Source organism: Martes martes (genome assembly GCF_963455335.1).
Source record: "Martes martes genome assembly, chromosome: 16".
NCBI lineage: Eukaryota > Metazoa > Chordata > Mammalia > Carnivora > Mustelidae > Martes > Martes martes.
The window spans coordinates 12,578,106-12,605,664 of NC_137904.1; the positions used below are offsets into that span (position 1 = coordinate 12,578,106).

The 27,559-nt window shown below is 44.4% G+C and overlaps 1 protein-coding gene across 1 annotated transcript; it reads left to right on the forward strand.

The window, feature by feature from the left end:
* Window positions 1-596: 596 nt before the first annotated feature.
* On the forward strand, window positions 597-27,559 carry LOC308357453 (Golgi apparatus membrane protein TVP23 homolog B). The gene is made up of 7 exons (XM_080827018.1): window positions 597-707; window positions 7,859-7,941; window positions 9,239-9,383; window positions 15,843-15,932; window positions 17,175-17,306; window positions 23,737-23,865; window positions 26,364-27,559. The coding sequence occupies exons 1-7, from the start codon at window positions 696-698 to the stop codon at window positions 26,388-26,390; spliced, it is 618 nt and encodes a 205-aa protein (XP_080683144.1). The 5' UTR covers window positions 597-695; the 3' UTR covers window positions 26,391-27,559.

A 27,559-nucleotide genomic window follows, 5' to 3' on the forward strand; every position in this document is an offset into this window, starting at 1 on the left:
CATAAAATAATACATGTACACATGTTGTAAAACATTCAAACACAATGCAACGGTATTATAATAAGGCCCGCCCCCCACAGCCCTCGCTCTCGGGATACCAATGCGGGCAACAACATCCCCACGTGCCAAACCACAAAGCTTTCACCCTGAAGTTGACCGAGCCTGGCGGAGCGTTGCCGATGCTGTTAGAAGCGAGCCTGTATTTCGTTCCAGCTTGGACCAGCCCCCGCCCCTGCAGTCCGCGCTTCCCCGCCCACTAAACGCACTAGCCCAGGCCCCCGCTAGCCCCGCCCCTGGGCCGCCCGCCCCGCCCGGACTCCCCGCCCACGCGTCGCCCCGCCCCCGGGCCGCCCACCACCCTCGCGCTAGCACTGTCCCCGAGTTCGCCCCGCCCCCTGAGTTCGTCCCGCCCCGGAAACCCCGCCCACATGCTCGCTCGGTTCCGGGGTCGCCGCCCGCCCTCCCCTCCGTCCCGAGCTCGCCACGCCCCCCGGGACGCCAGCCCTCCTCGCGCTCCGCCCCGAACTCGTCCCGCCCCGCCTCGTTACCCACCCCTCCGTCCTCCGCGAAGCACCTGGAAGCGGAAGCGGGAGTGGGCCGGGCTTGTGCTTTGCTCCTCCCCTCCTGTAGCGACCAGGTCACGTCAGCTGCGACGCTGACGTGGCTCCCGGAAGTGGGGCTGGCGCTGGGCGGTCATGTTGCAGCAGGTGAGGGTCTGGGGGAGCTCTGTGAGGGTGGGTGTGGCTGGGCGCCGGGCCTGCCGGGCCTGCCGGGCCTGCCGGGTCCGAGGGGCGCGAGTCTGGCGGCCCAGGGCCGTTGTACCCGCGACCCCAGCAGCCGCCCGAGCCCGGGGGCGGGGTGGGGCGCGCGTGGGCGGAGGGCCGCGGGCGGCTGTCTGGGGAGCGCCGCCTGCAGCTCCGAGACCTCTTGCGGAGGGGGGGCATGGCCGGCTGCGCGTCGGAGGGACAGCTGCGGGGTGTGCAGAGCACAGGGCACTGAGTCGCTCGGGCGCTATGCTGCGGAAAGTGAAGTTGCTGGCGGTCTGGCTTTCCCCAGCCGGTCGGGGACTCTGAGGGGTGCACCGCGATTCTGTGGGAGTAGGAGACCCCGCCAGGGCCTGGCATTCAAGTGTCCGTTGCCGAAGTGACCCTAGTGGTGACTGCTTATCAGTTCGGCGGTCACGTCTGTTCCCTTAGAATTAATTACAGTTTACAGGTTTACGACCAGAGATGAGTACGACAGATTTAATAATCCCTTCCCGTGTTAAAACCTTTTACTGTTTATAGTGTACTTTCCCTCAAGGATAAAGGTATTTTTTTTTTTTTGTTTCTGAGGGATTGCTGTGGCCCAGGCACTCCCTGTTCTGGGCCTTGGGATAGGGTTGTGAACGATACAGACAGGTTTATGGTGCCGGGGGTTGGGGGCTTGTGGATGCGTTGGGGTGCGGAGTTAGGTAAAGATAGCAACGACACAGTGATGTTATAGCAAGAATTTGAGAAGTAGGACACCTTTAGAATTGATGATCAGAAAAGACCACCGAGGAGGTCGCTTGAGTGGAGAAGATCCAATGATGGTTAGATTCGGCTTTCAGAACCTGCACCCAGGCTAAAAGAGCCTGGAGAAAGCCACGCAACCGTACTGACTGTTCCCACTTTTAAGTGTGTGATGGTGAACCTCACATGGGCTCTTAATGCTGTCAGGTAGTCATCACCACAGTCCCATAAGCTCCTCACCCTCCCACCCTCCTGGGCTGCTACGGAGATTTCTCTTTGCTCAGACCTTCCACATTTTTTCCCTTGTCCTCTCTCTGCTTCTCATGTCACTGGGAGAGTGGAAGCCATCAGAAGAGAATTTCACAGCATCTGCCGTCTGCATCTGTGCTCATGATCTCCTATAGACTCTGCCTTCTTTTTCCTGTCTGTGCTCTGTGCTTAGGCCATGCCCTCTACTTGTGCACTGTTTTCATGCCCTCTGGCCTGGTGGAAGGCAGTGCTCCAGCAATTCTCCCTTTGCTCTTCTGCTTCAGGTTTTTTTTTTTTTTTCCTTCATTTTTAAAAGCTTAAGGGGCACCTGGGTGGCTCAGTTGCTTAAGCGTCTGACCCTTGATCTCAGCTAAGATCTTGATCTCAGGGTCGTGAGTTGGGCTCTGTGCTGGGTGGAGCCTACTTTAAAAAAAAAAAAAAAGGCACCTGGGTGGCTCAGTGGGTTAAGTCTCTGCCTTCTGCTCAGATCATGACCCATGATCAGGGTCCTGGGATCGAGTCCCGCTTCGGGCTCTCTGCTCAGTGGAGAGCCTGCTTCCCCCCACCTCTCTCTGCCTGCCTCTCTGCCTACTTGTGATTTCTTTCTGTGTGTGTCAAATAAATAAATAAAATCTTAAAAAAAAAAAGCTTGTTTAAGTTAATATGTAAATGTGCTTTAATGTCTTGTCTTAAAAAAGAAAAACTTCATTCTACGTATCCTTTCAGCTCTCCCCCCATTCTTTGTTCCTTAAGATTTATTTAAACTTGTCTCTTACTTGTGTTCTCTTGTGTGTCCAGTCTAGTCTGGTTTTCTCCCACTTCCCTCTGCCATCTTGAAACTGCTCTTAATGCGGTCACTGATGATCCACTAGAAAGACAGTGGTCTCCGTGGTTTTCATCCTACTTGTGAGCAGCATTTCACACAGTTGATCTGATCTTCCTCCTGGAGACACTTTCTTCACTTGGCTTCCAGGACACCACCTCCTGGTTCAGCTCCTACTCCTGAGCACTTCCTTTTCAACCTCAGTGCTTATTCCTTCTCATCTTTTTTTTTTTTTTTTTAAAGATTTTTATTTATTTATTTGACACAGAGAGAGAGATCACATGTAGGCAGAGAGGCAGGCAGAGACAGAGAGAGGGAGAAGCAGGCTCCCTGCTGAGCAGAGAGCCCGATGTGGGGCTCGATCCCAGGACCCTGGGATCATGACCTGAGCCGAAAGCAGAGGCTTTAACCCACTGAGCCACCCAGGCACCCCCCTTCTCATCTTTTTGATCTCTAGATATTGGTGTGCTCAGAGTCTGGGTGCCTTCATTTTTAGTCGTTCAGGACAAAAACTTTGGAATCTTCCTTAACTCTTTTTCTCTTACTGGCACATTCAGCCTGTCAGCAAAGCCTGTCATTTCTACTTTTATTTTTTAAAGATTTTTATTTATTTATTTATTTGAGAGAGAGAGAGAGAGAGAGCGCGCACAAGCATGAGCAGGTGGAGAGGCAGACTCCCCACTGAGCAGGGAGACCGATGCGGGGCTCGATCCCCAGATCCTGGGATCGTGACCTGAGCCAAAGGCAGATGTTTAACTGACTGAGCCACCCAGGTGACCCTCATTTCTACTTTAAAATGGTTTTGGAATTTGGTTGTGTTATACCACCCGCACTGTGTCCACCCTAGACCAAACCATTGTTTCTTGGTTCCGTTACTGGATTAGCCTCCCAAACCAGCCTTCCAGCTTTGTGCCTTTATCTTTCCCTCTCCCTCCCAGATTTTCCATACAGTAGCCAGAATTTTCCTTTTATTTTATTTTATTTTATTTTTTTAAAGATTTTATTTATTTATTTGACAGACAGAGATCACAAGTAGGCAGAGAGGCTGGTAGAGAGGAAGGGAAACAGACTCCCCGCTGAGCAGAGAGCCCGACTTGGGGCTTGATCCCAGAACCCTGGGATCATGACCCGAGCCAAAGGCAGAGGCTTTAAGCCACTGAGCCACCCAGCTGCCCCCAGATTTTTCCTTTTAACACCTAAATTGGAATGTGATAGTCTTATGCATAGAACACACTAATGGTTCTCCTTCTCAATTAAAAAAGAAAAAAAAAAGTCCTTAAACCAGCATCTTTAGCTTAAATGTCCAGAATCAAACTCCTTTTTTTTCAGTTTTTTAATTATTATTATTATTATTTTTCAATTTTTAAATTTTTAAATAAACATATAATGTATTTTTATCCCCAGGGGTACAGGTCTGTGAATCGCGAGGTTTACACATTTCACAGCACTCATCATAACACATACCCTCCCCAATGTCCATATCCCCATCACCCTCTCCCGTCCCCCCTCCCCCCAGCAACCCTCAGTCTGTTTCTTTTTGATTGAGTCTTTTATGGTTTGTCTCCCTCCCGATCCCATCTTCTTTCATTATTTCTTTTCCTACCCCCAACCCCCCCACATTGCATCTCCACTTCCTCATATCAGGGAGATCATATGATAGTTGTCTTTCTCCAGTTGACTTATTTCGCTAAGCATAATACTCTCTAGTTCAGAATCAGACTCTTGATCTCACCCTGATGTTGTGCCCACAGCCTTCCCCATCTTAGTAAATGCATCTCCAGAAGTGCAGAACTATTTGTCTTTTTGTTTCAGGCTGTACCACTTAAAACCGTGCCTGGCACTCAGTATTTAATGAGAATAAGCCAGTCTTTCAAAGAACAGGATGAGAGGAAAGAGTGTTCTAGATAGAACAAATGTAAAAGGACCCAGTGGGGTGCAAGTTTGGCATGTTTAAGAAACTAAAAAGGAGACTAGTCTGGCAGGGGCTTAGTTACTGTGTAGATTTCATGTTGCTGTAGATTACCATAAATTTAGTGGCTTCATACAAATTTATCATGTCACAGTTTGGGTCACAAGTCCAAAATGAGTCATAAGGGCTAACCAACATCAAGATATTGGCTGGGCTGTGTTTCTTCTGTAGGCTTTAGGGGAGAATCTTAGATTCATCTTTGCCTTCTCCAGCTTCTAGAGGCCACCTGCATTCCTTCCTGATGGTCTTTTCAAGCTTCAAAGTCAGCAGCACAGCATCTTCAAATCTATTTCTTGCTGACTTCTGCTTTTCACGATCTCAGTGCCCTCTCTGACCCTCTTGTGTTCCTCTATAAAGACCAATGTAATGACGTCATTGGGCCCACCAGAATAGGATGTTCTTCCCCTCCCAAGATCCTTAATTCATTTGCATATGCAAAAATCTTTTTGCTAAGTAAATTTACATATTTACAAATTCCAGTTATTAGAACCAGGATGTCTTTGGAAGGAGGGAGAAACATTATTCAGTCCATCACAGGTCCGGAAGGCAGAGTAAGAAGCCTGAGATAAGGTCCTCAAGGTGGGCAGGACCAGATCATGATGGGTCCTGATAGGGAGTCAGTTTTATGGTCAAAGTCCTCTGGGTTTTCAGTAGGAGGATGATATGATCTAAGTGTGAACAGTCACCCTGGCTGCTGGGTATAGATTGGACTGCTGGGATCAAGGGCAGAAGTCTCAGTTTTTAGTCCATAGCATCATATAATGGATCTCAGTCCTGTCTGCAGATTCTTATCATCTGGGGGCTTAAAAAAGTCCAGATACATAGACCACACTCCAGACCAGTTACATCTGAATCTTGTAATTCAAGGGGACCCAGGCATCAGGCTATTTTTTTCTTTTTTTGCTTTTTGAAAGCACCCTGGGCAATTCCAGCCTGTAAGCTAAAGTAGACAGCCACTGGTCTCAGATCTCTCAGTCCATTTTCCTTTTAAAGCTTTAGCTCACACTCTGCATCTCTGGACTCCTTGGCCATTCCCTGCACATACCTGTGTGTTTCCACTCTTTGCCTTTGAAAATCTACCTAGTCAAGGGACTGGACTGAGTAGGAGGCCTCCTTGCTCTGTTCATGCCCAGCATAGATGCTCTCCTCCAGAACCCTGGAGTAGAAACGATTCTCTTCCTTCCATGTGCTCCCATTTGCACTTGTATTTCTCCCGACTCCGATCACAGCCTGCAGTTGCCTCCTTTGTGTATTTGCTTGTGCCTTTGATAAATATTGTACTGCCTGGCCGCGTGCTCTGCTGGACACTAGGACTTAGTACATGTAGTGACACTCCCTGCCCTCCAGTGGCTTGGAGTCTAGATGGAGGTAGTCCTTGGAGACCTGAAGATACTCTGACATAGTTGTGCAAGTGGACATTTGTCCTCGTGCTATGGGAACATGGGAAACGGGAGGCCTGGGGGTTGCAGGGAGAGTGTCTCAGCTCTTTCAGTATTTTAGCTGAAATTTGAAAGCTAGATCTGGTGTTGCCTGGTGAGCTATGTAGGGGATGGAGAAGGGAAGAGCTTTCTGGGCAGGGAACACACATGAGAGGCAGACAGATGGGAAGCCATGGTGTTTTCAGAGAACATGTCGTAGCGGTGTTGTGGCACTGCCCGGTGGGAGGGAGAGTCAGAAGATCATGACGTGTCTTGTACTGTACATGGAGGAGTTAAGTTCTACCTGATACATGTAGGAGAGCCGTCGAAAACATTTGCAGAGGGGAATGACATGGTGTGACCTTCCTGTTAGGAGAATGGCTCTGTGGGTAAATGAGGGGCTGGAGTTGGGCAGGGATGAGGTAAGGACAGGTGAGTGGTGGGTGGCTGGCCCTAGGCCAGGTGTCAAGGAAGGTTCGTTGTGGTTGAGGCTGAAACAGTGAGTTGAGGTGTGAGCCACCCTTCCAATCTAAGGCTGTGAAAGGGAGGAATGCTGTGGGAGGAGAGCAAAAGATGGAAGGGGAGGTTCAGGATCAGGGTTTTATTTGTTTGTTTTTTAAATTTAAATTCAGTTTAATTAACATATACAGTATTACTAGTTTCAGAGGTAGAATTCAGCGGTTCATCAGTTGCATGTAACACCAGTGCTCATCACATCACGTGCCCTCCTTAATGCCCATCACCCAGTTACCCCATCCCTCTGTCCACCTCCCCCCAGCAACCCTCAGTTTGTTTCCTGTAGTTAAGAGTCTTTTATGGTTTGTCTCTCTCTCTTCTTTCAACATTCTATTTATTTATTTATTTGACAGAGAGAAAGAGTGCACGCGCATAGGCAGAGGGAGATGCAGACTCCCTCCTAGGCAGGGAGAGCTATGTGGGACTCAGTCCCAGGACCCTGGGATCATGACCTGAGCTAAAGGCAGATGCTTAACTGACTGAGCCACCCAGGCACCCTTCCTCTCTGTTTTCGACTTATTTTTTCTTCCGTTCCTGTGTTCATCTGTTTATTTCTTAAATTCCACATATGAGCGAGATCATATGATAATTGTCTTCCTCTGACTTATTTCGCTTAGCACAATACCTTTTAGCTCAGTACACACTGTTGCAAATGGCAAGATTTCATTCTTTTTGATGGCTGAGTAATATTGTGTGTGTGTGTGTGTGTGTGTGTGTGTATACACGTACGTACACACCCCACAGCTTTAGCCATTCATCAGTTGATGGACATCTGGGCTCTTTCCATATTCTGGCTATTGTGGACATCAGGATCAGGGTTTTTAAAACATCTTTTTCAAGCAATAAATGACCTCTGAAAAAGTTCATTTGCCGATTGGAAAGATGTAGCAGAAAGACCGGCAGATACAAGAAAGTGTAAGTGAAGGGGAAATTGATGGAGGAAATCCCCCGAGGGGGCAGGAAAAGAAGAGATTCCAAGCCCAACAGTTGCTTTCATCTTGGATATAAAGTGAGATACAAATGGTGAGAAGAGTTCAGGGAAACAAGGGTGCAGGCAGATGATTTCGTGAAGGAGCCAAAAGCATCAAGTGTGTCCCCTGATAGTTTGCTTTGTCCGTGACTGGTGAGAGAGCAGCCGAGAGAGCACGGGGGAAGTTTGCAGGAGCGTCATTGACACCCCAGGGGTTTCTCATGGGGCTCAGCAGCGGGGGAGCAATGGCTAGTTGCCAGATGATCCCCAGGTGCCCTTACCCTAGCTTGTCAATTCTCCAGTGTCCGTGACCGTGTCTTACTTTTGTCCACCATTTGGACTAGTGCGCTGCCTTGTGTGTAGGAGGCACGTGAGTACCGAATTTCATCTTGCTTCATGGATATTCAATTTTCCTGCTAGGACAGTAATGATGACACCGAGGATGTTTCCCTGTTTGATGCGGAAGAGGAGACAACTAACAGACCAAAAAAATCCAAGATCAGGTAGGAAGACGTAAGAATGTGTGGGTGCCCAGCGTTGTTCTGTGTGTAGGCGGGAGCCAGCCGATGGGATTCAGGGCAGAGTGGTGGTTATGTACTTATGAGTTGTGGACATGGCTAGTTTGAGCTTTGGTCTGAGACAAAGAAGACATTTCAGATTTTCTTTGAGAATGACTGGTGTACGGAATTGTACTCAGTGCCGAGTTTTCACATCTATGAATCCATTTTTGTGAACAGTAGTGTTTTTACTTCAAGCTGCTGCACCATAGAAATAGAAATGCACCATTTCTTTAGTTTCTGTAGACCCGTTCCTTTTTGATTTATTGTGCGACTTTCAGAATCACGTCTTTTATCTATAAAATAACATGAACGTGTCAAGCCAGACATATTTCTATTCCAAATTTAGTTCCCTCTAAAGAAATTCACTTAACTGCCATCAAATTCCGCCTGACCTTTGAAAGCATGCTGAGTGAGAAATGCCAGGCACAAAAGACCGCATATTGTATGATTTCATCTATGTGAAATGTCCACAATAGGCAAATCTGTAGAGACAGCGGGACATGAGTGGTGGCTGATGGCTGGAGAGGGGTGGGGTTCAGGGTGAATGAGGAGGGACTGCCAGTGGGTATACAGTTTCCTTTGGGGGTAATGAAGAAGTCCTAAATGTGATTGTGGTGATGATTGTACTGTTCTGTGAATATACCAAAAAAACCACTGGTGTATATACTTTAAATATATGATCGTATGGTATGTGGATTATACCTCAATAAAGCTGTTAAAAAGCAAAAACAAGTCTACCTGATAATTACTTTGCCTTAAAGCCTGAAGTGATTTCTGAGGGCCCAGGAATTCTTTTATTTTTATTTTTTAAGTAATCTCTGCGCCTGACAAGGGGCTTGAACTCATGACCCCAAGATCAAGAGTCACATGCTCTTCTGACTGAGCCAGCCAGGCACTCCCGAATTAGTTTTTATGTGAAAATAGGATTTAATCCCAAGAGTATAGTTTCCTTAATTTTCCAAGCTTGGCAAAGTTTCTCATTATATGTTTTGTGAAAGTTTATATTCAGCGAGGTGTTAAAGTCCTGGTTCCTTAGTGTATTTTCTGTGACAGCAGGGCCTAGTCAAAAAGGGGACTTACAAACACAGAAAAGTAGGCGATTTGCTTCTTCCTCCAGTCCTCTCTTTTGTTTTGACAAAACTCTGCATGGTTATGTTACGGCTGAAATGTTGTTCATCTCCGTCTGCAGTACCTGTGGTGAAATGTAATTGCATTTCTTTTGTTATGTTTTGGTTTTCAGACACCCAGTGGCATCATTTTTCCATTTATTCTTTCGCGTCAGTGCAATTGTAGTCTATCTTCTCTGTGAATTGTTCAGCAGCAGCTTTATTGCCTGTATGGTGACAATTATCTTGTTGTTGTCATGTGACTTTTGGGCAGTCAAGGTAGGTTCGATCGTTTTTATTTTAACATTGTGTTTGATACGATAAGATTGAATCATGCATGAACTGTGAAAAAAAAATGACCCTTAGCAATTTGGATTTGTGTTCATGTATCTTTTCATTGTCCACCTCGGCCCTCATTTTGTGTTAATATCATCAGATCATATGTGGGTTATTATACTGGTGACTTGTCTGTGCCGTATGTCAGACTATGTCAACTTTAAAATTAAACAGACAAAATGAGACTAGCAGCCGTAGAGCCTGTATACAGCTTCTCATTCATACCACACCTGGAGGTGTGCTGTGTGTGATTTCTGGGTAAGGGCCCAGGATGGATCATGCACAAATTCCTAAGGAATTTGCACCTAACACCCTTTGCAAAGGCTGCTGTGTGTTTTAGGGAGGTGTTTCTCAACCAGGACCAATTTTATCCCCCAGAGGACGTTTGTCCATGTCTGAGGACATTTTTGATCATCACAGCTGGGGTTGGGGGAGGTGCTTTATTGACATCTCGTGGGTAGAGGCCAGGGACGCTGCTGCACATCATAAGATGCACAGGACAGTCCCTCCAACAAAGAATTATCTGGCCCCAAATATCCATAGCGCTGAGGTTGAGAAACCCTGTTGGAAGGGATAGGAGGTAGCAAGAAGCGGCTTTAAACTCAAATGCAGTGATAGGTAGGAAGATGGATGGACAGACAGGTACCTCGATAGGTGGACATGTGTTAAAGTAAGTAGTAAAATATTAAACGTAAACTCTAGTGGTAGGTATGTGGGTGGTCACTGTAAAATTTGACTTTTCTGTGTTTTTGGAAATTTTCATAGTAAAGTGGTGGGGGAAAAAAGTCAAAGATAACAACAACAACAAAGGCCAAAGCTAATTTTGGGATTTCAGAGACATGTGTATTGATTCAGAGACCAGGAAGATGTTATAGATCCGTTCGCAGCCACCAGCCCTGCCATTTTAGACCTCCTGATTGTTTCAGACACCAGGAGTGGCTCGCTTGGTGGTGGTCAACTTCCACAGGCCACAAAACACGGAGAATGAGGATTATAAAGATTTCTTTTATTTCGGCTTTTCTTTAGTACTGTCTTTGGCTTGTATTTTTTTTTTTTTTTTTTTTAGATTTCTTTTTATTTGACACAGAGATCACAAGTAGGCAGAGAGGCAGGTAGAGAGGAGGAAGCAGGCTCCCTGCTGAGCAGAGAGCCCGACGCGGGGCTCGATCCCAGGACCCTGAGATCATGACCTGAGCCAAAGGCAGAGGCTTAACCCACTGAGCCACCCAGGTGCCCCTGGCTTGTATTTTTTTGAATTTCTTTTGTTGCTTTATGCTCTGTAATGTTTACTGTATCCTGGTAACAATTTTGTTTTGAGGAATGTGTCTTTTTGTTGTTCATGTAATTTCTGTTTAGCCAAATAGAACAGGGCCTTTGGTTGGTTCTTCCTGGTCCTTTCCCAGTTCTTATAATAAAATAATTAAATCCTTCTGGGCTTCGGGTTTTAAAACACGTGGCCCAAAAATGTATTTCCTAATAAACCTACCCTTCCTTCCTTCTTTCCTTCCTTCCTTCCTAAAAAACGGCTTATAAAGTGTCACTCTTTTATCTGTGGCAGAATTACTTAGAGATATCCAAGCCGTTGAGATATGATGCAAAATGAAGAGATCAAGAATAGGGAGATAGTTAAATGGATTTGGTAAAAGGGGTAGATCCAGTTCAGAACCTTGTTAGAACAGAGATACATCATAATCATTATAAATCTTAGTGCACTTGGCAGAAGGAGATTTATTTTTAATTTTTTTATTATTTTATTTTAACTTACTAATAAAAGAGACAAATGAAAGATAAAAAAATATTTTTAAAGATTTTATTTATTGGCAGAGAGAGAGAGACAGTAAGAGACAGAACACAAACAGGGTGAGTGGGAGAGGGAGAAGCAGGCCTCCGCAGAGCAGGAAGCCCTAGTGGGGCTTGATCCCAGGACCCTGGGATCATGACCTGAGCTGAAAGCAGACGCTTAACGACTGAGCCACCCAGGTGCCCCCAAAATTATAAAATACTAAAAAAATTTTAAATGTTACAGCCTCTGTGGGGCTTTTGTTTTATTCCTTTTCTGATAGTGTAAAAGAGGTTAAATAATGGTTTTAGAACTTTAATAGTAACTGTTAGTAAAATTTAAAATGAGTTGTGTGTCTCCCACAGTGTTGGAGAGGATAGCGACGAAAGCATGGTTCACATAGCAAGAGAAGGAAAAGAAAATAAGTTTAAATATCACAAGACATAGTACAAGGTGATGGAAGTAGGAGCAAATTAGTTATAACAGTAAATGTAATTTGATGAAACTCTCTTTTTAAAGATAACAATTTGAAGATTGGGACAAAAATCAGAAGTCCTGGGATGCCCGGGTGGCTCAGTCAGTTAAGCATCTGCCTTCGGCTCAGGTCATGATCTCAGGGTCCTGGGATCAAGTCCCGCATCAGGCTCCTTGCTCAGCAGGGAGTCTGCTTCTCCCTCTGCTTGCTCTGCTGGCGCTCCCCCTGGTTGTGTGCTCTCTCTCTGACAAATAAATAAATAAAATCTTAAAAAAAAACAACCCGTAAGTCCCAACCAAAAGATCGAAATAAAATGGAAGCATTTGAAAAAGTAAAAGGACACAAAGATAGTATCAGCCTGATAGAAACAGAAAGAAACCTGGCATTGTAATATTATCAGACAAAATAGAGAGTAAGGTAATACTTAAGGGAACAAAAAAGGTCATCTTATGAATCACATTGAGGACCATTCACAGAATGACATTCCTTCAGACCATGTGTGGGGAAAAACTATTAGAGGCACTAGGAGAAGGTGGGAAAAACTTTATTGTGAGCCTAACAGAGCAAAGCAACAAAAATAAATAAGGTCTAAAGGATCTGAATGAAATGATCAGGTCGACACAATAGCAATATTGTGGAACTTTTTACATATGGAGACTGCTTTCCTGTTCCACTCCTGTGGAGCACTTACAAAAGTTGATTAAGTTTCACTGTGAAAAGGACCCAAATAAGTTCCTCAGAAAAGCTCTATTTTCTAGTCTAGTGCAGTAAAAATAAAAACTAATGAAAAAAAATGTTTTTCAAAATCCAAGTTACAAATAAAAGCCAACCTGCTGAAAGCTCTTGGCTTAAACAGCAAATAGACTATAAATACAGATTATTTATACATTCGTGGTGATGATTACCAACATTGAAACTTTCAGAATGTGTCTAAGGCTGAACTTGGAGGAAAAACAGTAGAGTAAAGGCTTTTTTTAAAAATTAGAGGTCCAGAAGTTTCAAAAACAAAACAATAAGCCAGAGAGAAATTTGGAAGATAATCTAATGATCAAAGCAGAAAAGTAAAGATTGGGAAAATGGGAAAGGAGTTTGAAAATATTCTAAGAGGTGTTGTTCGAAAATGCCAGTAAAACAGACCCCTGGCTGCCCTCCGGCTTCACCGCCGGCTCTCTCCTCTGCCTTAGCTTTGCAGTATTAGCATTTCTACAATATGAATTTTGGTCTGAAGCCTCCTTTTTTTCCTTTTTTCTGTATTCCTTTCCTGATCAGTACCATCTGTGCTTCTGATTTTAGTTGCTCGTTCATGAGCCGTTTTGCCCTCAGACCTGGATCTCCAGTCCAGGCTTGTCCTCACTGGGGCAGACCTGTCTGCTCAACAGTTTTCACTTAGCGCGTTGTCTTGAAGGGACCTCACATTCACCCTGTGGGAACTCTCACTATTCCTTCTGGCCTCAAGATGTCGCACTTCCATCTGAGCTCCCTTTCGTGGGGCCTCGAATCGCTGGCTTTTAACCTGAGCAAACGAGAGATGGAGGAGTTCCCTTCTTCCTATTCCTTATCCGGTCCGTTACTAAGTCCCATAAATCCATAGATGTTTCCTCTTCCCTAGGGCTCTGTGCCCACTGTTTGTCCTGGAATGTTTTCACTCCCGGATCACCTTAACCCCAGGATTCCTAACCTTTTTTGTGCCACTGGTTTCACAATCTCATGAAGCTACAAGTGCAGTTATTTATTTATTTATAAACATTCCCTTCTCCCCCCCTTCCTCATCCTCTTCCTCCTCCTTCTTCTTTTTAATTTATTTGACACAGAGAGAGAGACGGCGAGAGAGGGAACACAAGAAGGGGGAGTGGGAGGAGAAGCAGGCTTCCAACTGAGCAAGGAGCCTGACACTGGGCTCGATCCCAGGACCCTGGGATCAGGACCTGAGCCGAAGCCAGACACTTAATGACTGAGCCACCCAGGTGCCCCATGAGTGCTTTTAAATACTTGAAAGAAAATACATAAGATTACAAAGAACGTCACTTATATTAAGATATAATGAAAAAAGTTAAAAAGAGAAATTTCTGATTTTGTATGATGCGCTTCTTTATGAATGCATTAAATAACAAGATCTAGAGGCCGATCTGATTGCTTCCCAAGCCGTGATGAGCACAAGCACTATTTTGTGATAACTGCGCCAAGTGTAATACAATGTGAAAAATATCCAGGGTTTTTATTGGTCTGAGTCACACATGCTGTTAATTCTACTGTGGTTTATTGTTTCCATTCATAATTTAGAGACTAACTAAATCTCAGCCTAAAGTCAGTGAAAATAAAGAGAGCATTTTTTTTTTTTTTTCCTCACGCAAGTTCACAGAACCCTTGGATCTGTTAGTGAACACCTCTAACCAAAAATCCACATTAGTGAGTGATTCCTGCTTATCCTTTAAATTTCGTTCTCAAAGTTGACTCCTCAGGGAGACATTTTCTGACTTGCAGTCTAGATCAGATTTCCCGGCTGGCCTCTTCAGGTGTCCCTCGCTTCTCCCTCTCCACACTTACTGCGGCTGGTGACAGCGCGTTTTTGCTTTTGTGTTGCTCGACCGCCTCTCTTCCACATAACGCTTAAAGCTCCGTGAGGGCAGGGCTGGTTTCTATTGTCATCATTTTATTAGCAGCACAGAGTAAGGGCTCAATAATTATTAGTTGAGTAAATAGACCTTGAGAGAGCTATCAGAGCAATTTGTTACATTAGTAAGAGGAAGGGGTTTGGTACCTTTGAGGTACTAAATGAGGGCTAGTGTATGACCATTGTCTTAGTTTGGGCTGCTGTGTTCTAACAGTCCCATAGCCTGGTGGCTTATAAACCATAGGAACTTCTCTTCCCTCCTTTGCTTTCTTTCTTTCTTTCAAGATTTATTTATTTGTGAGAGAGAGCTTAGAGGGCAAGGGAGAAGCAGACTCCCCACAGAGCAGGAAGACCGTGACCTGAGCTGAAGGCAGATGCTTAACCGACTGAGCCATCCAGGCACCCCAGAAACTTATTTTTTTAAAAGTTCTAGAGGCCAGAAGTGCCAGGTCAGGGTGCCAGGATGGTCAGCTTCTGGTGAGGGCCTTCCTCTGGGTTCCAGACTGCCAGTTTTTCATTTTATCCTCACATGGCAGAGCAGAGAGAGGAAGTAAGCTCTCCTGACTCTTAGAAGGGTTCCAGTCCCATTCAAGAAGGCTCCATGCTATGGACCAGATCTAATCCTATCACTGCACAAAGGCCCGACCAAATGCCACCATGTGGTGTCGGCATTGGGTCGGGGCCGTTAGAGTTTAAGCGTATGAATTTTGGGGGGACACAGCCATTCAGTCCAGAGTAACCATTTTTAACTTTTTTTAAGATTTTATTTATTTATTTGACAGTGCACAAGCAGGGGAGCAGCAGAGGCAGAGGGAGAAGCAGGCACCCCACTGAGCAGGGAGCCCGCCATGGGCTCGATCCCAGGACGCTGGGATCGTGACCCAAGCCAAAGGCAGATGTTTAACCCACTGAGCTACCCAGGTACCCAGAGCAACCATTTTTAGAAATATACAGTTATAAAATAACATGTAGCTGCAGTTAAGATACATAGGAACAAGTAGGTGTCAGTAGCTAAAGAGCGCGGGGCTTAGGAACACATTAAGGAGGTCACCCAGGTGGCTCAGTCGGAGAAGCATCTGCCTTCAGCTCAGGTCATGTTCCCAGGGTCCTGGGATGGAGTCCTGTATTGGGCTCCCTGCTCAGTGGGGAGTCTGCTTCTCCCTCTGCCTCTGCCCACCCCAACTCATTCTCTCTTTCTCTCACTCTCTCTCCAAATAAAATCTTTAAAAAAAAAAAAAATAAGGAACACATTAGGGAATTGGAAGAAAGGGCAAGAGTTCATGAGAAGAAGAAGGGTGATGTTTAGTGACATGCTCACCCCGTCGCCTCAACCCCTGATGGTCCTGCTGTTGCATTATCTTTATTTATTTATTTTTTTGTCCAGGCCTGGTGTGTGGTGGTCTTTGTTAACTGGTATTACGGGAGATAAAGCTGAAGATTTTTTTGGTTTGTGATATGTTGCACTAAGATATAACCTTATGGTAGTTCTTTAAACAATGCTTTTAAAATGCGTGTGTTTATATTAATCTTTACCAGAATGTCACGGGTAGACTCATGGTTGGTCTGCGTTGGTGGAATCATATAGATGAAGATGGAAAAAGCCACTGGGTGTTTGAGTCCAGGAAGGTAAACCACCCTTTTTTTTTTCTCCCAAAATCTCATTCAATAAATTATGTGCAGATTACATTTGAGTATTTATGGGTGAAGTATTCAGGATTAAAAGTACTACCCCAGATCCCTTGGCGTGTTGGCACTAAACCAGCCGGCCTTCTAAAACTGCATTTTTTTCTGTCTGGTTGGGACTGGAAGTAAGGTGCGTATAGGAAAGAAGCCCCTGAGAAAGGATTTTGGGTCCGAGTTTGTTCTGTGTGCTAAGCTGCTTATCAGGGGCTGCTGATAAAAGGACCTCTGAGGACGCTCGCCTTTGTGTTGCTGTGCTGGGTCTCTCCAGGGATCTGTCCCTGTCAGCGGATAACTGCTTCCAAAATAGCTCCTTCTGTCCTTGCTCCGACTCATGGTCCACTTCCTCCTGTGGGCAGGGAGAAGAAAAAGAAAAAGAGGGATTACAGGTAGACGGAGAAAATCTGAATCAACCAGAGCTGTGTTCTTTAAGCCTCTGCCTTCGGGAGCCCTCGGGGAAGCCGATCTGTTTTGGGTTAGCCTGCCTATCTGTAGCGAACATTCAGTTTCCCTGTGGAATCGGCGTGGGAGGCAGAGGACAGAATTCTTGGAGAACACTACTAATGAAGTTGTTTGCCTTCTGCTTGGAAGGGCCTTGACAGGTTCCACCTCTGAGAAGGCAGTCTTGTGTTCAGTGATAAGCCCATGTTCCTTTATATTATAAGATCTATATGGAAGCAACTCACCACCCTTTAAAATTTCTGGGTATTGCTAAGACATTTTGGCATCATCCAAAATCCCCTGATTCCGTTTCTTTCTCTGGGCCCTGACATGACCTTTTAGTCTCCAGGATGACTGTGGCCTTGATTGTCTTGATGCTTAGCTCATACAGTGTGATTCAAAGCTTCTTTTTTAATAAACAGTCAAGAACAGGAAGAAATGAACAGAAGCCCGTCAGAAACAACCTTTACCTTTACCCGTGTCTTGTGTCATGACAGACTGTCCGTTCTGCCCTGAAAATAAAAAAAATTCTTGAGTTAAAGCATATTTAAGCCAGTTCCTAAAATTAAATAGTCGTAGATATACCAACTGTTCTTTGGGGGGTGGGGGAGGGGGTTCCTAACTTGGGACTTGGGTCATCTTTATTAATTTATTCAGATTTTAGACTTAGGTATTTTCATGAAAAATGTGAAACTTTTTATTGATAAATACTACAGTACTGGCTATTAAGTTCATGCTTTTTCTTAGGCATCCGCTCAAGAGAGTAAAACTGTTTCCGAGGCCGAATCAAGAATCTTTTGGTTGGGACTCATTGCCTGCCCGGTGCTGTGGGTCATATTTGCCTTTAGTGCGCTCTTCTCCTTCAGAGTGAAGTGGTTGGTGAGTATCCATCCGTGAGGATGTCCCGACTAATTCCCTAGCATGTCTGATGGGTAATCACCAGAAACAACCATCTCTGTTAACATTAGGGACCTGTCTTGAATAGGCAGCTCCATTATGCATTTCCCAAGTTCTGTTCCCCAGCTGTGCTTTTCTCAGAGCTGGAGAGCAGAATCCTCTTAAACACCGATTTTTCTCCAATTCTCCTAGGGCCTTCCAGAATTTTGACTTAACCCACCTTGTACAGAGGTTACCGTATATTTATCACAGTATTATCTTGGTGGATGTTCAGTAAGCTCCAGTCAAACATGTTTAGCTTAGTTTGGAACTAACAGAGGGCTCTTCTCTAAAAATATTAGTGGGTAACTTGTTCTGGCTGGCTGTTGCGTATATCGTAAATCTTCCCAGATCGTAGTGGCTTAAAAATAAATTTTCATTTCCCCCATCAAGCTACAAATAAAGTATAAATAACAAATAAAATAATAAAATAACTTATAAAATAATAAAAATGAAGTTTTTCTTTATTATCTCTCACAGTTTCTCTGGTTCAGGAACTGGGGCCGAGGGGGGCTTGTCTGGGAGGTTGTGGGTTGGGGTCCATGTGGTTGCAGTCAGGCAGTGGCTGGCGTGGCCGGAGGCATCGCCTGTTTGTGAAGTCCCACGGCCTCTTGGCATTGTCCCTATGTGGCCATGTAGCACGTCCTCACAGCAAGGCGGCCTCATTGTAGTTAGAATGCTTCCGTGGAGGGTCACAGCTCTCATTGGGAGTCTCAGCTCAGCAGCTGAATTGCCCTTTACACTGTGTGAGTTTGCTCCAGCTGCCGTAACAGAGTACTGCCTTCTGGGGGCCTTAAACACCAGAACTTCATTTTCTCACAGTTTCGGAGGCGAGAAGCCCCAGATCAAGATGTTGGCAGGTTTGATTTCTTCTTTCCGAGGCCTCTTTCCTTGGCTTGCGGGTGGCCGTATTTCCCTCATGTGTTCATGTGGTCTTTCCTCCAAGCGTGTCTGTGTCTTAATCTCTTTTTACAAGGACACCAGTCATACTGGGTCAGGGTCCACCCTAGTGACCCCGTTTTACCATAATTACCTCCTTAAAAACGCTTTCTCCAGATACAGTGACATTCTGAGGTGCTGGGGTTAGTATTTCAACACTAGAATTTTGGGAAGACGCAACTCAGGCCATGGCAACAATCTAGGCTCAGAACTCATCACTTTTGCCACCCATCCATTCAAGGGAATGGGAATTAAGCTATGTAGCTTGATGGGGGGAATGTGAACGTTCTAGAAAAGCACGTGGAACAGATGTTATTGCTACCATCTTTGGAAAATATAATCTCTCACTTGACCCAAACCGTGATTCTTGTTCATTTCATAGTTGAGTTTATCTCACTTAACATTTTTTGATACCAGGCATGTTTTGGCTTTACTTATGTTTTTTTCCCATATTTTAAATATTTTCTTATCTCTGTTTTGCTATATAGGCCTTTTTTTTCCCTTTGTGTATTCATATACATACTTCCCCTTTTGGAATTTGGGAGTTTTATTGTGTATTTTTAGTTTTTCTAGTAGGTCTCCCTTATATTTGTATCACACCCTCTTTTGTGGATTGGGAAGCGTAGTATGTCTTGGTTTCCTGCTGTGAAGGATGGCACAGTTAACAGCCATGCTTTCTCCCACTTCTCGTCCTGCCTCCGCCTTTGGATTTCTGTTGATAATAGGCTAATTTTAGTTGTTTTAAGTATGGTGCTTAAACCTGTTTCTTGACCTCTAGAATCTGTCAAAAAGGAACGAGATAAACCCTCTTCTGTGCCTTCTCTTGTTTCTTCCCTTGCTCTTGCCCGAGTTGTGTTTGCTCCAGTATGAGTTTTGTTGTCAAGGTTTAACAGTTAGACCTTTTGAAATGATGTATCTTACTGGGTGTTCATTCTTTGATCTATTTAAATACACTGATTCACTTGGGTTAACTGTAGCTTTTCCTTTACCTGCTGGTTGGCTAAATTTCCTTGTTGGGTGATTTTTTTTTTTTCCCCCCAGAGAATTTGTAGGTGCTATTTTCCTTTGGCTCTGTCATATTTAAGAATATGAGCCTGTTGGGGTGCCTGGGTGCTCATTTGGTTGAACATCTGACTCGACCTCAGTTCAGGTCTTGATCTCTGGGTTGTGAGTTCAAGCCCTGTGTTGGGCTCCATGCTGGGCTTGGAGCCTACTTGGAAAAAAAAAAAGAAAAAGAATATGAATCTGTTGGCGTCATTCTTTTATTTTTATTTTTTAATTACTAATTTTTATTTTTAAGTAATGTCTGCACCCAAAGCCGGGCTCTAACTTACCACACTGAGGTCAGGAGTCGCACTTTCTACCAACTGAGCCAGCCAGACGCCCCCTGTTGACTTCATTCTTGATCGATGATGTGACAGGGTGAGTCAAAGGTTCTTTCTTGCAGCCTTTAGAAGACATTACATCATCATTTTCTTCTATTGAATATTGCAGAGAAATCTGAGGCCAGGTTCACTTAACCTGCACGTAAGTGAGTGCATCATTTCTCTCCCCGAATGAAGAAATTATTTTTTTAATTCTTGAGTGCTAAAAAAATTCCAGAGTATCCTTATGTTTATCTTTCTGTGTTGATTTTTATGGAAAACTGTGTACTCCTCGAATATGTCAACGCTGGTTTTGCTCCGAATCAGGATGCTTGTCTTTTGTCAAGTGTTTACATTCATTTATGTTCTATTTTAGGGCTTCTCGGATTCTGAGGGACCCGTTATCTCTCTGTTGGGTCATTTTTAACTGTTCCCCTCTACCATCTTTCATTTTTTTCCTTCCTGCTTATTCAGTCTGCAAGTCTTCTTAGGACTCTTCCAGGCCCTGAGGTGCGGTTGGTGGCCAGCTAGGCTCTGCTGGAGCTTCTGTGCTGGTGGAACATGCTGGAGAACACAGGGACGAGGACACTGGGTCACTCCCAGCGGGCGGGTGGCAGTAGCTTCCATCTGCAGTTCCTCACCTCTGCCAGCCCCGTTTTCATCTCCTCTTGTCCTGCATTAACCTTCACGCTCCTTTGAATTCTTATCTTTGGGTGCTTCATAGGGTGCAGTGTTCCCAGAAATGCTTTTATTTTGGTGGGCTCTATTTCTTTCGGAATAGACTCTTCACCTTCTACATGTTACATTCCTTTCTTACTATTTTCTCCTCCTCCCCCATCATCATCATCATCTTCCTCCTCCTCATCTTCATTTTCTCCTTCTTCATCATCGTCGTCTTCCTCCTCCTCCGTAGTTTTGCATGGATGTGTTTTCCCTCTTCCCCTCTCCAGGTTGCTCATGCTCACGGTAGCTGCTCTGTCTAGACCTCCTCTCCACGCTGGCTTCGTGCGGGTGATTTCTCCTTGACCACCTCTGGGTGGTATCTGAGACGTCTGGGCTTTGCTCTGAGCTAGAGCCAGAACTCCGGCTTTGGCGGCCCGAGGTGTAGGTGTGAGGTGGAGGGCACAGCCTAGCCTCTGGCTTCCTCACTAGCTTGTTTGGGTTTTGCCTTCTCTAAGGTAGTGTGGTTCTTTCTCCTGGGTGGCTGTGTGCTCTGTGCTGGTGCCACCTTCCCGCTTTAGATGGTTTGTGAGGCCTCGGAGCCCTAGCCTCCGCCTGGGGGAGTCAGCCCAGTCCTTCCCTAGCACTGGTTCCACTTCCCTAAAACGGCTGGGAAAGGTTATAAGGAAGGTGGTTTGGGATCCCATTACTCAGGCTCTCTGGGAACCTCTTCCTCCCCTGTCCCGCTGAGAACGTGGGCTTGAAGATGGCTGGTCCTTCTGTGTTGCTTCTCCTTCTCCTCGCCAGGGGGCATCTTGTGACAGGCTGCTGGGATCTGGTGTCTGTGTTGCATGGTGGGTGGTTGGGAGGCAGATCTCTGAATTTTTTCTCAGGGCTGTCTGTATCCTTTGGACTTCTGCCTCCAACATACTGGGGGGCGGTGATGATCACTGAAATATCTGTTAGAGGGTCTTTGGAGAGAGAGTTGTGTAGAGCAAAACCAAGCTGGCTCTTTCTCTGACCACCAGCCCCTTCCCCCTTTTTTTAATGTTTATTAGTACTGGCTTATTTGCCTTTTATTTTAAACCTTTTTAAAAAAAAAAATTTTACTTATCCATTTGAGAGGGAGGGACGGGGAGAGAAAGCATGAGAGGCGAGAAGGTCAGAGAGAGAAGCAGACTCCCCATGGAGCTGGGAGCCCGATGTGGGACTCGATCCCGGGACTCCGGGACCATGACCTGAGCCAAAAGCAGTTGCTTAACCAACTGAGCCACCCAGGCGCCCAAACCTATTTTTTAAAATCTCTTTTTAACCTGTGTATTTTTTTTTTTAATTTTTTAATTTTTATTTATTTATTTGACAGAGAGAGATCACAAGTAGGCAGAGAGGCAGGCAGAGAGAGGAGAAAGCAGGCTCCCCTCGGAGCAGAGAGCCCGATGCGGGGCTCGATCCCAGGACCCCAGGATCATGACCTGAGCCGAAAGCAGAGGCTTTAACCCACTGAGCCACCCAGGCGCCCCTAACCTGTGTATTTTTAAAATCTCTTCTGTATTAGGGATAGAGAGCTCTTGATGTCTGGCTTCACTACACCATCTTAAACCAGATGTCTGCTTGTTTTAACTTACAAATAGATTTTGAAATTTGTTGTAGGACCCATGCCCAGTCTGTGATTGGTGGTCCCTAGCATGTTAGGAGTGTCCCGCTTTGAGAAGCATGAGAAGTTTTATTTAAATAAAAATACAGTTTTATGTGTATTTAGGTAACTAACAACCTCATATAATTCTAATGTATTTCTTTCTGTGAAACACAAGTTTTTTTTTTTTTTTTTAATTTTATTTACTCATTTGACAGAGAGAGAGAGACAGTTAGAGAAAGAACACAAGCAGGGGAAGCGGGAGAGGGAGAAGCAGGCTTCCCTCGGAACAGGGAGCCCGATGTGGGGTTCGATCCCACGCCTAACGACTGAGCCACCCAGGAACCCCGAAACACAAGTTTTAAACAGCAAGTGCAATTCCACTTTTACTAGGAATTTGTACTTGTTCCTTAATTAAACACTTAAACCCTTTAATGTCCTTAAAATCAACTGCACAGCTTCTTAAAGGTTAAGGAGAGTAAGTGTGGCTTGGTGAGAGAGACTCTGTTTAGCTGTGTTGCTTTTTCACATAGAAACCCTTCCCGGGTGACCCTTTTGACAGCAGACGGGTTGATGAGTTTATTCTAGGGCAGGCCTTGGCAAACTATGGCCTGTGCGCCAAATCTAGCCCAGCATCTGCTTTTGTAACTTTTTAGTGGAACCCAGCCTTGCCTGTTTGTTTCTGTCTCTGGCTGCTCTTGGACTGGGATGGCAGAGTGGAGTGTTTGCAACAGAGATCACGTGGCCCGCAAAGCGTCTAACAGGAAAACTTTGCCCACCCCTGTTGTAGAGAAACCGTGGGACCTCCTCACATTGTCCTAATTAACTTTTCTTCCATAATCTCTCGTTTTTTAAAAAGATTTTATTTGTTTATTTGAGAGAGAGAGAACAAACAGGGGAAGGGGCAGAAGGAGAGGGAGAAGGAGACTCCCTGCTGGGCAGGGAGCCCGATGCGGGACTCGATCCCAGGACTCTGGGATCATGACTTGAGCTGAAGGCAGATGCTTAACCGACTGAGCCACCCAGGCGCCCCTCTTCCGTAGTCTTTTAATAGGAGGGTTGAGTTTCTTACTTACTGTCTTTAATGATCTTAGTGGGGTCATGCATAGGTTCCCAGATGTGGCCCCAAGGAAGGAGCCACTGTGCCAAAGTATGTTTCCTCCTAGTGCTCCCCCTGCACCCCGCTCCTCACAGGAGGCCAACACCTGTTGATTGCTGCCTCCCAGCTCTGCCTTGTTTTCCCGCAAGATGGTTGTGTGTCACACACACACACAGACACACACACATACACGCTCGCCTAGAGTGGAAATTCCCCTCTGCATGCTCAGTTAATAACTGAGAAAGCTTGATCTCCTGACCATTCTTTCACGATTCTTAAAGGAATAATTAACATTTGAGCCTCTTTTGAATCTTACTTGCTTACTTAATTTTGTATCTTTATTTGCAGACCCATGGAAAATACTAGAGAGAGAATGGTCCCTTCGTTGCATCCCCAGGGGGCAGCATGGGGCCTGGTGTATAGCATATGTGTGTAATTAATATATGTTGGGCGGATGTGAGTGCCTTGTGCTCAGCAGGTATTGGATGGGTCTGTTCTGTCAGGTTAAGGAGTCTCATTGACACAAGCCCCACCCATGAATTCCCTCTTCCTTCTCTTTCCCACGATGGTCTGCTTTGTTTTGTTGTGTTTTGTTGTTGTTGTTGTTGTTGTTTTTTCACACAGAGGAAGGTCAGTCCGTTTTAGGCCAGTAACCACTGATTATTTTTTCTTTCCCAGGCGGTGGTTATCATGGGTGTGGTGCTACAAGGTGCCAACCTGTATGGTTACATCAGGTGCAAAGTGGGCAGCAGGAAGAATTTAACCAACATGGCTACATCTTATCTTGGAAAGCAGTTTTTAAGACAAGTAAGTAAGGGTCAGTGACTAATTCTTACAGAGTTTGGATTTTTAGGAAATACTTAAAAAACTTTAAGTGTGAGATGATGATGATAAAGTTATGTTAATTTAACTCTTGACTTTTAGGACATTCTAGAAATGTATTGTCAGTGCCCTGAAATCTTATTATTCATTATTTCTTTGGGAAAATTATTTATTTATTATTTTTATTATTTTTTAAAGAAGAAAATGGGAGGGGCCAGGGGAGAGGGGGAGAGAGAGAATCTTTTTTTTAAATAACTTTTTTAAATTTTTTAATTAACATGTAATGTATTATTAGCCCCAGGGGTACAGGTCTGTGAATCACCAGGTTTACACACTTCACAGCATTCACCATAGCACATACCCTCCCCAGTGTCCGTAACCCCACCACCCTCTCCCAACCCCCCTTCCCCCGGCAACCCTCAGTTTGTTTTGTGAGATTAAGAGTCTCTTATGGTTTGTCTCCCTCCCAATACCATCTTGTTTCATTTATTCTTTTCCGGCCCCCCAAACCCCCCATGTTGCATCTCCACTTCCTCATATCAGGGAGATCATATGATAGTTGTCTTTCTCCGATTGACTTATTTCGCTAAGTGTAATACCCTCTAGTTCCATCCACGTCATTGCAAATGGTAAGATTTCATTTCTTTTGATGGCTGCATAGTATTCCATTGTATATATATACCACATCTTCTTTATCCATTTGTCTGTTGATGGACATCTAGGTTCTTTCCATAGTTTGGCTATTGTGGACACTGCCGCTATAAACATTCAGATGCATGTGCCCCCTTGGATCACTACATTTATATCTTTAGGGTAAATACCCAGTCGTGCAATTGCTGGGTTGTAGGGTAGCTCTATTTTCAACTTTTTGAGGAACCTCCATGCTGTTTTCCAGAGTGGCTGCACCAGCTTGCATTCCCACCAGCAGTGTAGGAGGGTTCCCCTTGGAGAGAGAGAATCTTTTTTGTTTTTTTTTTTTTTAAGATTTTTATTTATTTATTTGACAGAGAGAGATCACAAGTAGGCAGAGAGGCAGGCAGAGAGAGGGGGAAGCAGGCTCCCTGCTGAGCAGAGAGCCTGATGTGGGGCTCGATCCCAGGACCTTGGGATCATGACCTGAGCCGAAAGCAGAGGCTTTAACCCACTGAGCCACCCAGGCGCCCCGGAGAGAGAGAATCTTAAGCAGGGTCCATGCTCAGCACGGAGCCTGAGGCGGGGCTTGATCTCATGACTCCAAAATCATGACTGGAGCTGAAATCAAGAGTCCGACGGAGCCATCCAGGCTCCCTGCTCTGAAATTATTTTAAAACCAGGGATAAACTATCATGGATAGCAACTTATTTTTAAAAAACTACCTTAAGTTCAGTAGTTCAAAGTTCAGTAGTCCATTAAGTCCATTAATTCTGGTGGCTCTAAATGAAGTTTTGGAGAATGTATGTTATGATCTTTCAGATTTATGATCAGAACAAGTAGAGACATAAGACTCTATCATTAAAGATTGTTTTAGAGTGCTCGCTTCGGCAGCACATATACTAAAAAAAAAGATTGTTTTAGAGTACTCAGATTTGTTTGATTGTTGTTTAGAACATAAAGGTTTTACTCCAGTTCCCCTATATGAATATTTAAAACAGAGGTTTCAGTGGGGTAAGTACTATTCATAGGTGAATAGTTACGGTTAAATCACTTGGGAGAATTGACGGGGTACTTTCTGGGATACCTCACATTTGTTAGGTGCAGTAGGTCGGGCAGGTAGTGTTATACAGACAGTGGTTTTCAAGTTTGAAAAACTTGAACCTGCCTAAGAATCCTCTCCAGGGCTAAAACAAAGATTGCTGAGTCCTACTCCCAGAGTTAACCTGGCAGGGTCTTACAATTTGCATGTCTTGCAAGTTCCCAGATGGGTGGTGGTCCAGGGACAATGATGCTCGTGTTTCTGGGACTACATTTAGATGGCTGGGGCCCTGACAGAGTGAGTGACTTCTTAAGGATATACGGCTAATACATGGCACTTAGCTAAGGCCTAACCCACCTCTGCTCTTTCGAAATTCATTGTTCTTTCCGTTCTACCATACAGTTTCTCTTGTATAAATGATGAAAAGTCCAGAAAATGAATAATCTTTTTTTTTTTTTTAAGATTTATTTATTTATTTGTTTGTTTGACAGACAGAGATCACAAGTAGTCAGAGAGGCAGGCAGAGAGAGAGAGAGGGGGAAGCAGGCTCTCTGCTGAGCAGAGAGCCCGGTGTGGGGCTCGATCCCAGGACCCTGGGATCATGACCTGAGCCGAAAGCAGAGGCTTTAACCCACTGAGCCACCCAGGCGTCCCCGCATGTCCATCATTTTTAACATAATTGGGCCATGCTCTGTAAGGTAGTGTAGTAGCTGGCCCTGCTTACAGACATGGGATGTTTTCCTAGTGCTTTGGAGGCTAGCATGTCAAGTAGAACAGTTCTCAGTCTGAAGGAGTTCTTTCTCTTTTTCAGAACACCGGAGATGAGCAGACTTCCTGAAGAGAGTGAGAGCAAGCTCGTGTGTCCTGTTACACCGGGGAACAGCTGAAGAGATTCTTCACTCTGAGGCTTTTGGAACTCAGTACACGTTTGCAAAGAGGAGTGTTGGGTTTGTTTTTCCATTCTAAAATCTACTTTAAAAAAATGGGAAGGTAGTTTTCATACAGAATTTTTATTCTCTTTCTAGCATTTTGGGGCGTGGAAGTATGGCGTGGCCAGGAACATTGTCAAAAGTGGTTCATGGTTATGTATGTGTGCACGTAGTCCTGTAATGTCTGTAGATCCCAAATTACTGAAAGTGCGTTCATGTACATATGTAATGGAGACCTTTGTATTTGGATGTGTAGAATATAGGGGATGTTCTTGGTCTGTCGCAGAACTCCAGGTGTGTCCATATTATTTCTGTAAATTATTGTCAGGAGAAAGTTTTGCTTCTGTGGTAAAAGTGAGCACTTTGGCTTACGTGTAAGTTAGAGATAATTGTTAATCTTATAAGTTAATATATACTTCATGATGAAACTTCTTATCTTAGGCACTCACAGGCAAGTAGAAACCAAATTTGGGCTAGGGGTTAACTAGTTTGTAAATTTTATTTTTATTTATAATAACTCATGTACTTAAGGCCCAATTAATGTAAATGGAATTTTCACAGTTTCTGTTTAGGGGATTCTTAGAGATTGCTGCTGTTCTATTTATTTTTTGGAAGGGATAGCCAGATTTTACTTTAGAACTTCTTGGAAACTCGTCAGTGGGCCTTGGCCTAATGAAATCTATCTTTTATCACTAAAAGAGTATTATTCTTATGTCCTAGTGAGAATAATCATTTAAATACTTGGCATAGTAAATGCCTAAAAGACATTTTATTGTATGAATCTATTTTTTTTTTTTTGCTATAATGGGGATATTGTAAATCATGCCTTTGTATTATTGGTATTTCTTAAAGCAATACATATAACAATCTACAAGCAGTTGTAGGAGTCTATAAATTCTGTTGTAGGTTCTGTAAACTTTGTTGGTGTCTTTTAACCAACAGATTATTTTGTGGGATGTATTTATACATTGTTAAAAATTTTACAAAGATGTTTAATTGAATAAGTGTCTTTATTGGAGTGATAGCTTTGAAGGTGCATAACTTTATATTTGTATAAAACTCTCCTGTTTACAAAGCA

Excerpts from the sequence above, each read along its gene's own strand:
- LOC308357453 (XM_080827018.1), top strand. Across the intron at positions 9,384-15,842 it reads GTGACTTTTGGGCAGTCAAG|AATGTCACGGGTAGACTCAT; the intron begins GTAGGTTCGATC and ends AATCTTTACCAG. Across the intron at positions 17,307-23,736 it reads CCTTCAGAGTGAAGTGGTTG|GCGGTGGTTATCATGGGTGT; the intron begins GTGAGTATCCAT and ends TTTCTTTCCCAG.